The 14,020-nt window shown below is 41.5% G+C and overlaps 2 protein-coding genes across 5 annotated transcripts in view; one reads left to right on the top strand and one right to left on the bottom strand.

The window, feature by feature from the left end:
• The window catches only part of LOC125884752 (gamma-aminobutyric acid receptor subunit alpha-5-like), a 36,675-nt gene extending 29,719 nt beyond the window's left edge, over window positions 1-6,956 (bottom strand). The window contains exons 1-5 of the mRNA XM_049569918.1: window positions 5,617-6,956; window positions 5,018-5,099; window positions 4,184-4,308; window positions 2,257-2,324; window positions 848-1,068 (exon numbers count right to left, since the gene is read on the bottom strand). Of these exons, the coding sequence (XP_049425875.1) occupies window positions 848-1,068; window positions 2,257-2,324; window positions 4,184-4,308; window positions 5,018-5,099; window positions 5,617-5,641 (521 nt within the window). The 5' untranslated portion in view covers window positions 5,642-6,956. The remainder of the gene's footprint in view (window positions 1-847; window positions 1,069-2,256; window positions 2,325-4,183; window positions 4,309-5,017; window positions 5,100-5,616) is intronic.
• A 1,303-nt stretch (window positions 6,957-8,259) lies between these two features.
• The window catches only part of LOC125884751 (gamma-aminobutyric acid receptor subunit beta-3-like), a 51,483-nt gene continuing 45,722 nt past the window's right edge, over window positions 8,260-14,020 (top strand). For 2 of the 4 annotated variants that reach the window (XM_049569914.1, XM_049569913.1), the window contains exons 1-3: window positions 11,314-11,731; window positions 11,824-11,915; window positions 12,043-12,110. In XM_049569914.1, the coding sequence (XP_049425871.1) occupies window positions 11,652-11,731; window positions 11,824-11,915; window positions 12,043-12,110 (240 nt within the window). In that variant the 5' untranslated portion in view covers window positions 11,314-11,651. Of the gene's footprint in view, window positions 8,379-8,856; window positions 8,905-11,313; window positions 11,732-11,823; window positions 11,916-12,042; window positions 12,111-14,020 lie in introns of those variants that run through there. The other 2 variants (XM_049569916.1, XM_049569917.1) reach the window with 2 other exon arrangements.

Here is a 14,020-nt window from a genome sequence, read left to right as displayed (position 1 = left end):
AGCAAAAGCTAATGCTACAACCTTGATCTCTGTTAAGTATTTTTGTCTTTCTACTGTAAAGACAGCTCATATTATTCTGGTGTACGCTGTTAACCTAACACCAGACTCATGGCTGTTAATCATACAGTGTCACTTTACCCCCTAACTCTGTCTTTAATTGCACTTGTAAAGTTAATATTTTTTACTGGTGCTCCTATACTACTTGTTGTATTTATTCTTATTTTTTACTTCTATATTTATCTGTATTTTATCATCTCATGTCATCATATTTCATACTGTCTCATAAAAGTCTCAATATGAGCTAAACTAAACTAAAAGAATTAGAAGAAATGCAAAATTTTACAGAAAAATTTGCTATTTACTTCACTTTTACTGTAATAGAGACTTTTCCAGGAGAGAGCAAATGCCTGCGATTGGCCACTTGGTGACACTATTCTCCTGCAGACTGAGAGAAACTACAGTGATAGAAGCCCTCTGTCTGTGTGTGACTCACAGTTCCAGCTGTATTGTGAATTATGTTGGCCTTGCTAGCTGTTTTTTCTTTGTTTCCATGTACTCTTAAAAACCCTCCCTTCACTAACCTCCTATAAAAGCCGCAGCACACATAAATGGGAGGTGTCCTCCACCTGATTTAAGGATTCTGAGACTCAGTGCAGGCATAGAAACACCGCACCTTGAACTGCAGTAAAGTGCAGACAAGTGTACCTCTCTGTGGTGAGCAACATATTTTGAATTGATGAAATCTATAAATGCAATAAGTGCCACCAACCTTGGACTCCAAAGAAGTTCATAATTACTCACAGTGTTTTTAAGTGTAGAAGGCAAACATGTTCATGTGAATACTTACCTCATAGTGTAGAGCAAAGTGCCGTCATCCTGCAGCCTCAGCAGCTTGTTGGGCGTGGTCATGTTATGAGCGATAGACTTCTTGCCGTTAAGGAAGAAGGTATCCGGGGTCCAGATGTTGCTGGCCAGCAGGTTGTTTAACGGCAGCATCTCCATGGGCCCTTTGAAGCACAGACGCTCGTCCTTCCAGCTCTGACGGAAGAAGACATCTATTGTGTATTCCTGTGACGAGAGCAGAAGAAAAGGTTGCGGAGAGTTCTGCTGGAAAAGGCGAGAACTATGAGAGAAAGTAGCGAGAGTCATGTAAAGTGCTGCACTCTGCTCCCATGTTTACCAGTCTCTCTGCTCTCTGATCATTTCATCCCAAACATGCTGAGGGGGTGCCGAAGGCAAAAGATCTTCCTCTGGATGGAGGGTTCACTGTGTCTGTTTCACTCACAAGTTTCAGAGCGTTGTGTCTGGTGTGTATTTACCCTAAACCAGAATTTAAAGTTGCCTGTTGCAGCATCATGTTCTTATATAGACTCATAAGATTTGGGTACTTTTACACCGAATCCTTCCTTAATTGTGGCATTTTCTTGTCACACTTCAGAGTTACAAATACGTCCATTAAGACAGAAAAGCTAACTCTTTACAGTCAATTGTCAATCAGCAGAAAATGCTCCAGCATTGTGCTTACTGTGACAGCAGCTCCTCCTTTATGACTTCATAAATCCACTAAGACTTTGCAGTTATGGTGATCAAACACTGCGGCGAAGAAATCCATCATAAATTTGCTCATGTGTGAAATATCGACCCGCTCCGAGCTCAAAAAACAACACCAACAAACGAACAAGAAACAAATACTCCATCCCACAGAATAATGACGCTGTTAGCAGACTGACATATGAGCTTCTGTGGACCGCAAAACCATTCAAGTCTCTTGCCACATTTCATTAATCAATCACGCGCCCTTGTCAATACCTTTTTTCAAGTCAATTATAGGGAAGTGGCAACTGCTGTGTCAAAGTGTGCCAGGGATATGGCAGGGTGTAATAGAGGATTTAATGAAAAAGGAGATTTAATGCATTTTGCTATCCAACTGGAACCATATAGTTCATAAGAGAATGGATTAATAAAGGGATGAATCAGTTGGAACAAGTTGGAATAGGCCGGCCACATTGCATTAAATCTTAAATGTTTAAGTCATCCACATTCATTCGGTCTCATTTACAAGAAACCATCTTCGAGTGTCCTTCCAGGGGAACAGCATGAGCAGTGATGTCAGTCTCATGAAATGTAAATACATGTTTCCATCTATAAATATCTACTGGGTGGGCTTTGGAGATGTGTGTGTGAGTGTGAGTGTTTGTCGAGCTCAGCCAATCATTTTGTCCGCGTGTCTGCGGTGTTTGCTGCAGATGAACTCACCATCTCCGTATCAGACACCGGGCCGAAGCTGGTGACGAATATGTTCGTCTTGATCTCTGTGACGTTCTCTGTTGAGAGAGCGCAGGTGAGAGTGTGTGAGGGGTAGAGAGGTCACAAAAAGGCAATGAAAAGCATTGAAATTCAACTGACTTTGAAATGGACAAAAATATAAGATTCATATTGGCATAGGTGGAGATTTTTAGGTGGGACGCAGGGGACACAGCCCCTTCAATATCCAGCACAATGCATTTGCCCCCCATTAAAAGTAGCAGTGAACGTTGCAGCAAAGACACAAACTGGTGCAGAAAATTTCACCAGGATGCAGGAAAGTGAGTATTTGATGCTCAAAGTTGAACGGAGGAGGAACCTCAAACCTCCTGTTTCAAGCTACACCCTTGATATTGGTCAGTGTCTTCCCCTAATATTTGAACCACAGCCACATAAAACATCTGTTAAAACTGGTGTAAAATCACATTAACAATATATTTACTGCATATATTTTGTGTTTCGGAGTTTCGTTTGTAGTCTGTATGTCAGAAAATGGTGGAAAATGTCCGAGGTGATGCCTTCAAATCCTGTTGTGTGTGACCAACAGCCCAAAACAGTGACAAAAAAACAAAACAAAAATCACATCAAACTAGACAATTTTGACTTTTTTTTTTTTGCTTGAAAAATTACAGAAAACAATTATTCGATTATCAGAATAGTTGCTGATTTAGTTTCTGTCAAGCCACTAGTTGATGAGTAGCTGGAGCTCTAGTTTCAGAGGCATTTACACACTGATAAATATCAATTTCTGACGGAAAACTGGCTGCGTATAACTTTAGAGCATGCCAATAGTCTGAGCATTGAGCATTAACACCAGCATTTAAAAACCTGTGTCAGTTGAAGGGCAGCAAAAGAATAACCCCCAAGTTTCTTTGATCACCACATGGGTTGGCTGGTGGGATTCATCTCAATGCCACATACATCAGTATTCATATCAATCCAGAAATTTCCATAACGTGTCTCACAATGCATTTCCTCTGAAGATGATGTAAAAAAGGTAGCACATTATTTCATCTTCGTTTGTATCAGTCAAACCAACAAAATCTCTGCCATGCGTATAAATCTCATGGTGAGCCTGGTTTGGGCACACTGGTGGAGAGCAGCTTGTTGAATGCTGAACGAAGGCCTGGATGTTTTTCTGGTATGTATTTATAGGCCCTCTTGTCAAGGGTAGCAACCGTTACCAGGATGTGAGAGCAGGCTTGTGCCATGACACATCACGCGTTCGGCATGAAAAAGCCGGGTTTCTTCCCATTATGAGACGAGTGCTGTATGTACATGGGAAACAAATTGAAGTGAGGACCAGTGTCACAAGGACGGATTTAAGAGCTGGTGGGGAAATCAGTGGAATAAATGCAGTAAGTGCCACGCCATTAGAGAACGGGGAGGTAGGGGTGGTGAACATGAAAAGCTTTTATTTCAGCGGGGCCTTAGAAAAGAAAAAAAAAGAAATCTCCATCTTTGAATGGCAATTTGTCGGCTCTCAAGGTTATCGCCTGTTGCCAGGGTGAAGAGCGTGAATAAAACACCACAGCACACTGAATTCAGACGGCCTGATTGATTCACTCTCCTTACCATGGCGGTGTACAAGGAAAGCGTTTATGATCCTCGCCACAGCATCTGACATGTGTGTGCCTTCACCTGAGCTGACAAGGGGGCAAAATTCCCTGTGCGCTCACACAGTTTCTACCCATGTTATCTGCCAGTCTCACAGCAATTTCCCATGAATCAGTGCATGTAATTGCAGCAGGAAATGGGGTCTCCCATGGTAGAGTCCAGGTTAACAGGTTAGGTTATCACGCCAGCATCATGATGTTACAATGTAAGTGTTGCTTTCAAATAAAAGGCGCTAAAATGAGAAATAAGATCCCCAGCAAACCTCCAAGCCCTGGCCGCAGCCTGTTGTCATAACCCTCAAGGAGCCCGTCCAGGATCTGGGTGAAAACCGTGCTGTTGTCGTTGGTGACCGCCTCCTTCTGAGCCTCTGAGGAGGACAGGCAGACGCTGGGAGAGGAGAGGAGACAAGGGAACACGAGTAAAGACACTCACAATATCCTGGCGCTGGTTAAACTCCAGGACGTCAAACATGACATGGTTATTGTGATTAATTAGCTTGCCGCATTAAGGACAGGCTTGTTGTGATTAATTATTGAACATAAGCACTGCTTACAACTACCAGTAGAGATAATTAAGGCTTTGACATGTGATCCAAATATAAACAAATGAGTTCCCCTGCTAAATAAGGCAAGAAGCGAGGCATTATGTCTGGAGGATGAGCACATCCTCTGTGGCAAGAAAATGAGGGAAATTACTTCTTTTTCCTTTGTGCAAAGGACACTGTGTTCACGCACAGGAGGGTTACGAACATGTGATTTAAAAGCCATTGATCTACTCAGATGAGAGTGGACTATTCCAGTGATTTACTGACAGCATCGCCAAAGATCTTTTTCGCTTTCCTTGAGTGCAGGACGGCCACTTAAGCAGTGATGTAGCAGAGTGCAGATCGGATATGCGATTAAGAGAGGAGGGCAGAGCTGGCAGGGATCCTCAGCAAATACAAATATATGGGAATATACACGGGAGACATTTACAGAACTGCACATGGAGCGATCAGAATTTACGCCAAATGGCAACTTTACATAGCTTTTATTCGCATTCCTCTTTAAAGCTTCACATTTTGTAACAATCACTGTTTCAGCTACATCATGTTTACCTATTTTGCCATCCACACAGGAGCAGGAGGGAAAGCACGAGCCTTGCCATGACTGAAACTGTGCCCATTTTGTCGTTCAGAGCTGTAACACACATCCACAGACACAAAACACAACACAATTGCATCAGAAAAAGCACCAAATATCATAATGGTGTTTCACTCTCCTCGAAACATGATCAGCTAAAAGGTCTGGCAATCCCAACTCACACAAAGAAACTCTTCACCCCGGCTGCATACAGAGGCAGACCATTACAGGAATCAGTAAATCAAGTGGCGGGACAATCTGCTCAATGAGGCTGCAACTCTTTAACATCCACCTCACAGTGCTCACTGGTACTGTACATGCTGGGATGTGATAAGGAAAACATATAATAGGTGTATTGTTTCTGCAGTGTTATCCCCATTGTGTAAAGCTACCACTGCGTTTGAATCCAGCGCATTACAATTCACACGGGCCACCCCCCCCCCCTCCCCTTCTCTCCTCCACCATCACCTTTTCCCCCACTCTCCATCACCAAAAACATGCATCTCCATCCTATTCCTATGTGCCATGCTGTGTCTAATTATAAAAAGCCAGAGGGGAGAAAAGGGGGTGCTACCTGAATGCAGATCCATCCCCACCATGGTGTATGTTTTGGGGCTGCTCTTCCCCAAGCAGCGATTGGAGGCTGGGGGTCTCCGTCGGCGGTGTTGAGACTGGGTTCAATCACCTAATCCCCGTCGGTTCTTCTCCTCAGCTTCTCCACCATGCGCTGTTTCTCTCTCTCTCTCTCTCTCTCTCTCTCTCTCAGTCAGCGTTTCCCCATCAGGCGGTGTTGTAGTAGTCTGTCTGGTATCCTCCTCCTATAGGCTACACCGCCTTCCTTCTTTAGTGCCTGCTGCACCGCGTCTCCTGCATCGCCTCCAGAGGTGTTGCAGCAGCAGCAGCAGCAGCGGGGCAGGGGCAGCATCACACGGCCAGCCCGCTCGCTCTCATCCGCCAGCCTCGGAGCAGACTGGATTCACTCCACATTTTTATCCGTCTCTTTCGCTATACCGCCTACTGCCGGTGCGAGAGAATGGAGTGCTGCAACAGAGGCTAATCATTTTGATAATAGGTGCTGCCCATTGGCGGGTCGGGAGGAGGAGGCGCGCTGGCTGTGGAGCTGAGGGTGGGGAGGTGGGGAGTCAGATGTTAACAAAATCAGGTGCGGGTTTTCAAACCCTGTCCCGCAATTGACGCTTTGTCAGTCAGTAAGGCAATTAAAGAAGCATTAAGCCACCAATTCTCATTTACATGTTTTGTCATCCCTGACAGATACAACTCATGCACCCTTCTTCACCACCTGTCTTGGTCCAAATGGGTTTAAAATGGATGTTATCTAGCACCAATAGTCTATATCAAGATACATTAGGCTATATTGTTTTCACAAACTAATGTGTAGGTCGAACATTTTAGTCTCTTATCCACGAGGTTTAGCCTAATTACATTTTTAAACTATCACCATGACATTTAGCTACGTTTTTCACAAGTGTAATAATTTTAGCATTGCAACTTTAACAATGTATCTTGATACTGTTTTTGCAAACTATTTCAACTGTTATCCATTAGTTTAGCCATCCATTTAAACCATTTATCAACTGCTGCTAGCTGTTTTATTTCTTAATCCATTAATTAGCTTAGCTATGCTAGCCATTTATCAATTACTTTAAGCATGCTAGCTATTTAAACTAGTTTCATTACTTGTAACTAACTGCTTAAACTGTTTGTTCATCACTTCTAGCTAACAAAACTTTTTTACTAGTATTAGCTAACTATTTATTCAGATGTATTCATGACTAACTTACTTTTATCTAGCTACTTTCAACAGTTTATCAATTATTTGTGGCTAACTACCCATTACTTTTAGCTAGCTAAACTGTTTTTTTCTAATTGTAACTAGCTATTCACACAGCTTATCCATTACTAACCTGCTTTTAGCAAACTATTTTAAACAGTTTATCTATTACTAGTGGATAACTAAACTTGTGGCGAACAATTCAAACTGTTTACTCATTACTTTTAGCTAACTCTTTTAAACAGTTTATCTATTACTTGTGGATAACTTTTTTTCACTTTTAGCTATTTAAGCTGTTGATTCATTACTTCTAGCAAACAATTTCAAATGATATCCATTAGTTTAGCTATCCATTTCAACCATGTATCAAATGTTGCTAGCCGTTTAATTTCTTTATCCATTAATAAGCTTAGCTATGCTAGCCATTTATCAGTTTGTTTAAGCATGCTTACCCATTGCTTTTAGCTAGCTATCTAAAACTTTTTTCAGCACTTTTAGCTAACTATTTAAACTGTTTTTTCATTACTTTTATCTAACTATTTAAATGTTGTATTTGTTCATTTTAGCTAACAATGTAAACGATTTACAAAATTTAGCTAACAATTCAAACTGTTTATTCATTACTTTTAGCTAACTAAACTGTTTTTGCTAATTGTAGCTCACTATTTACACTGTTTATTCATTACTAGCCTACCTTTAGCTAACATATTTAAACAGTTTATCTAGGCTATAGCTAACTAAACTTTTTTCCCATCACTTTGAGCAATTTAAACGGTGGATTCATTAGCCTACCTCTAGCAAACTATTTACACATTTTTTACTTTCAGCAGCCATATCAAACATGACTAGCAGCCTATACTTTTGTCCGACCTTTCTGCTGGCTTGTTAGCTAGCTTCATGTACTCTTTATGTGCTCTAGCTAATTAGCTGAGCTACTTTTCAGATTTACTACCACACACCAAGCTGCCAACTACAAGTATCCCCAATGGTACAAGCACCCCTGGATGAGAATTACTGGCACAAAATGTGAGAGCTGATAGATTGTCACAGGAAAAATTAGAGATAAGATTAATAATAAAAAAAAAAAATTAAAAAAAATGCAGCAGTGCTGGTTGTTTTGACGGAGTCCATGAGGTGTCACGGAGGAAGAAAACAATTAGTCTATGTGCTGACTGAGTGTGAGGCTTAGTCAACTCACTATTTGCTTTTTATCTTTTTTCCTTTGTCATGAATTTGCATACTGTAGGCACCGTCAAAAAAATACAAGCGCTCCCATGTAAATCCTCCTCAATAAAGTCTCAGACCGAAGCACTTATCATCCTGACGGTTGCCATAAGAGGGTAGCCGAGTTCCATGTTTCGTAGATGATAATTAGTGTCTCATATTTAACCTCCCTCCACTATCCTTAATCCGTCTGGAGGTGCAGTGTGTGGACGAGAGAGAGCTGCAGCCGAGACATCTAAGAAACATCAGTGTGTCCTCTCAGGAGGCTGATTTCAGCACCACGGACAGCTCCCGCACTGTGACGATGACCGGCTGGACACGTGTGTGAGAGGAAGGGGGGGAGAAATACACGCGCGCGCGCGTGTGTGTGTGTGTGTGTGTGCAGATGAGAAAGTGGGGGTGAGGGGTTCTCCCAGAGGAAATCGACTGCCTTTCAATATTTGCCCTGCAGGCATCCCACTGTTTTATATTCCTGCTTTACTGCAGGCTACAACCTTAGTATAAGCAGGAGAGCACAGATCAATCAACACACACTCCATACCAGGGAGGGTTAAACCAACACACACACATACACACACATACACACACACACACACACACACACACACACACACACACACTTTTTAAGGTTATAAACTTACGAACCATAAATTAAAAAGTCATTATAAAGGATATCTTAAAGGAAAACTCCTTATTTGTTAACATTAATGGCTGTGATAGAAACCATTAACGCATATTAATGTTTTAATTGGCTACAAGCTCCTTTATCATTAATGATGTCATCACCCTTTCTTCCAGGAACGCTGTTGACGGAAACAAGAAGTTGTTCGCCATCTATGACACGAGGTAGGAAATGTCACAACAACACACACACACGATTAATTAATGAGCTTCTCTGACTGCGTGTGTGTGTGTCGCGTGCGCGCACGCACACGCACGCGGTCCTAATTATCCACGGAATGTCTGGCGACTCCAATATTCCTCAACCTAAATAATGTAAGGTGCCACAGAGCCCCGCGTTTCAGATAAGGAAGAGAGACCCTTATTGGTAATTAACAGGCTAATCAATCACGGGCATCGATTAATAGGCTGATAAATGCAGCCTGTCCCTCCTCGATATTGTTCGGGTCCCGCCATTTTTATAGGAAACATAGGGGAAGGGGATTGGCGCAGATGGAGTGAGGAGCACTGTAAAAAATGTCCATCTTAACAAGGCAGTCGGTGTGATACTAGGGCTCACTTTACTGAGGAAAATCAATTGAATAAACTCTATTGTTTTTGTTTTGTTTTGTTTTGTTTTTACAGTAAAAGTAATTTTCTAGTCTAAAAACCAATAAGCAAAGTTGAAGAGATCAATTTATTTTAATAGATAAAAAATTTAATATAATCTTGAAATATGATTTCTATCCCACATAGATGCAAAATGATCTCACCTATGAAAAAAAAAATATATTGGCGGAGCACTATGGTGGTTTTACACATATAATAGTCATGGGGAATACGGCTCTGCCCATGAAAAAAATTGTATAGTGTTCTCTTTGGCTTTTAAAGTCTCCATTGATGTCATCACAAAAACCCCAGTGATGTCATCGGGGTTGTCTTGAATTGGGCTTGAGACTTCAAATTTGTCTGGGCTGCCTAAAAAAATTAAGTTTGAAATCTGGGGGGTAGTAATATTTTTCAAATTTAATTTAAGAAGACAAGTTGAGGTGATTTTGTAGTGATTCAACTTGTCTTTTCAAATTCAGTCGACAGTGGCAGCCCGGACACTAACCTAAGTTTGAACAAGTACTTTATTTTGACAGTGTAGCACTTAAAAAACAAACAAACAAACAAAGAAAAACATAGGACTCACATTTTTAACTAAAAAAAAAAAACTGTTTCAAAGTTGCTGAGCTGCATTATGGGAATTGTAGGACCCAGTGTTTTTGAAGTTTGAGGCATACTGGAGAGTCTAAAAGTCAACATATCTTGACCTCTGATGGTTTAATTTTGGCCATTCCTTGTTAAAATCTGTCTCTTGTGAGTCCCATAATTTAATAAAGTGTATTGCTAAATCGCAGAGTGACTCTTTAACACCCACATCCTACCAGTTTATACACCAACTAACTTTTAAAAAACAGTAAATGTCCGGGCTGCCTTAAAATATTAAGTTGACTAACTTTAAGAAGGAAAGTTGAGGTAATTTTGTAATGATTCAACTTGTCTTTTCGAATTCAGTCAACTTACATTTTAAAGGCACCCTGGACACTATCCCAAGTTAGAAAAAAACGCTCTATTTTTACAGCACTTAAAAAAAGCAAGACAAACAAACAAAAAAAAAACAAACAAAAAAACAGGACTTACTGGCTATTTAAAAAAAAACAAAAAACTTAACAATTTTAATTGAAAAAAAAAATCTGTGCATTATGGGCACTGTAGGATACAGTGTTTTTGAAGTTTGGGACATACTGTAGAGACTAAAAGTCAACATATGTTGGCGAGAAACTATTTGTTTTTACTTAAAAAAAAGTTAGTGGCCAGGCTGCCGTAAAAATTTGACTAAATTTGAGAAAACGAGTTGAAGTAATTTTGTAATGTTGTCTTTTAGAATGCAGTCAACTTGTGTTTTTAAGGCAGCCTGGACACAACCCTACGTTATTTTTACAGTATAGCACATAAAAAAAACAAACAAACAAATAAACAAAAAAAAACAGGACTTACTGGCTATTTTGAAAAAAAAACAAAACAAAACAAAACAAAAAAAAAAAAGAATTTTACTGGGGGAAAAAAAATTGTGTTACAAATTTGAGTATGGCAGACATGAGACTGAACCATTCAGGGAGAGCTGAACGAAAAGATGCTACTGAGGTGCATTATGGGATTTGTAGGATCCAGTGTTTTTTGAGTTTGAGGCATACTGTAGGAGCTAAAATCAGTGTATCTTGGCCTCTACTGGTTTGATTTTCACCATTCCTTTTTATATCTGCCTCTTGTGAGTCCCACAACTTAATAAAAGTGCATTGCTAAATTACTGGAGGGACCCTTTAATCCGATCAATTTACATCACCTACAAAAGACGGAGGACTTATTAGCTGTTAAAAAAATATTTAAGAACAGTTTTTTTTATTAAATCAGAAAGGAAACTAAGCTCTACCTGTTGGAATATTTTCCTGCACATATTTCAGAAAGCACTAAATAATAAAAGCCCTAAATATACAGCCTATACTGCAGCTACTGGTGGGTATTTTTTACAGTGTGCAAGTGTTGGGCTTCGTCTCTCATTTGAACAAGCCGAGTGCCTTCACCGCCACCAGCAGCAGCATCCCTGTGCACCCTCCTCATCAATATGCGCTTCAGCTCCTGAATGTAAGAGCCTCTTCTCCTTGCACAGTCAGACACGGAGCCAGTGTTCACGCCGGGGAGGCGATGTCTGCCCATATTTCATATCTGACTCCATCCACAGTGAGCTGCTGACTTTTACCCCCTTTTTCTCAGTCGACTTTCTCCTCTCGGGCAATCAATGGATTTACTCTGATTTGCGTCCGGAACCGTCTCGACTGTTGCTGTCGCTGTAAACAACGGGGGAAAGAGAAACAAACAGGAGCAGGGTGATGTTTGCTTTGCACAGGGTTCGTCAATTCCGCGTCTTGTCCGCACTGGTTGTCGGTTCCATTGTGTGTTGCGCGAAAAGGTGAGTGCTTTTGTCATTCTGTGAAGTCAAGGTTATTGCATGGCACAGGAGTCAAGGTGATGTTTGCCCTCTTGTTTGTGCTGTCCTTCCAGCGTCAATGAACCGGGCAACATGTCATTCGTGAAGGAGACGGTGGATAAACTACTGAAGGGATATGATATCCGACTGAGGCCGGACTTTGGAGGTATGTGCCGCGTTATTTACCTCCCTTCACGCCTCAGGCAGCTTTATTTTTGGCGCCATTCACAGTGTTGTGGTCAGGTGTAGAGGTGTAGGCCTATATACATAACCTGCTGTTTAACCTCTTCCAGGGGCCCCTGTTGCAGTCGGGATGAGCATAGACGTGGCCAGCATAGACATGGTGTCAGAAGTCAACATGGTGAGTGCAATCACACAGGAGACACTGCTTCTCTGGGTTTACTCGACCGCATAATACATGCAGTCCTGCCTCTGTACATTGGCACTCACACAACACGCAGCTCGCTCACTGGAGTTGCAAGTGCTGATGTAAATCCAGTTTTTCCTCCCGAGCCATTATGTGATGCTCAGATGGATGGGCTGGGTTTCCTGTAAGCAGTGAAACATCTTTATCGTAGTGTTACCTTACATGCAGAGCTGGGGTGTAAAAAATAAACATAACACAGCTCCCAACAATGCTCATCCTCAGACAGTGGCTCACTTAGGGGATAGATCAGAGCTGCAACAATGGTTTCAGCAATCAATACAGTCCACATACAATGCAGGAGGGAAGCACTGGTAACGCTGGAGTCTTCACTCTCAGTTTAAATGTTTTTTATCCCAGCCGTTGCTTGTTAACCTTCAGAGCCACAGTGTTGCAGGAGCGTCCTCCCATGAGGCCCCCTGAGCGGCGAGCTATCAGGGAGCTCTGATTGGATTTGCTAATTTGTGAGCTGGATGCAGTTTGGCCCGTGTTGACACGTGTCCCCACATGCAGGAAAGTAACTTCAGGCTATTGTATCTTAAAATATCAGCCGGCGATGACCCACATTGCATCAGAAACGAGCGACGCCTTCTCGCCACATTGGCCACGTTTTCAGTCCCTTTGCAGGAATTGTTCGAAATTGCTTCGGATCCACAGTCACTGATTCCAGATCAACACCTCTGCTCTGACACATTTCACGGGCTATTGCCTGTGTAGGTGTTACCGTTATGACTTTTATTAGACATGATGGCTGGTGAGCTTATGTGCTTTTACAACAATAGTCACAAAAGGCTCCGTGGTCATACGGTGTCCAATTCAGCCATCACAGTCACAGTGCACACTACAGAGCATCATGACACACATGTAATGTCTGCTCCTTATTGACCACATCTACCAAAGAGGGAAAAGGCTGGAATTTTACTGCACTGTATCAGAATATGATCATTATTTATCTGGTAGGAGGTGTGTGTGTGTGTGTGTGTGTGTGTGTGTGTGTGTGTATGTGGGCAGGCGATCAATAGTAATGACTCAATAGTTTCTTCACCAGGTGACTCCTGCCTTTCACTTTCCACTGCTCTGGGGTTGAAACAACACACCCCCAAAGCAGCTCCTAGAAATCACACTTGCTAATTTGTGAAGCCAAATATGGTTTGTTGGGAACATAATAGCTCCCCAGATTATATTTACATGAAGAAATACACTGTCTTATATGTAGGGCTGGGCAACATATTGATAATACATCGATATCGTGATATGAGACGATAACATTTTGGATTGTTTCTTCCTGGTTGTGAAGGCAGCATTACAGTACTTATCAGACTGTTCAGCCCAGTCTCAAGAAGGAAATGTCACTGCTGTACATTTCTGCACACCACAAATATGTTACATTTGTACGTTTCATATGTATTATAGCAACGTTTCTACAATGATGAGTATATGAGCTGACTTTTGACTTTGTCACCTCATCAAGGAGGGGATGGTTGGATGGGATGGCTAGGCACCGAGGCGAGACACCTGCCAAGCTGCAGACCATTGTTCGAAACTAACAAACAACAATACGGGTTGTGTGTTGTGACCCTTTTACACTCAAGATTGTGTCACCAAATCCTGGTATTTTAAGCCAAAACATGATATTTTTTCTGGTGACTGTTGAACCCTACAATATTGTTGCAGTATTATGATATTTGATTTTCTCCTTATCGCCGAGCTTTATGTATACAATGGTGGATTGATTTTGGAGGGTGGGGGTTGAGTAAAACACAAGCAATTTGAAGACATCAGCTTGTCATTGGTGGAGATTTAGTATAGTGTATTTATTGATAAATTCAGTGTTGGTTTGTCTCTCT

The sequence above is a fragment of the Epinephelus fuscoguttatus genome, linkage group LG24 (assembly GCF_011397635.1).
Source record: "Epinephelus fuscoguttatus linkage group LG24, E.fuscoguttatus.final_Chr_v1".
Taxonomy (NCBI): Eukaryota; Metazoa; Chordata; class Actinopteri; order Perciformes; family Serranidae; genus Epinephelus; species Epinephelus fuscoguttatus.
This window is presented reverse-complemented; position numbering and strand designations above follow the sequence as displayed.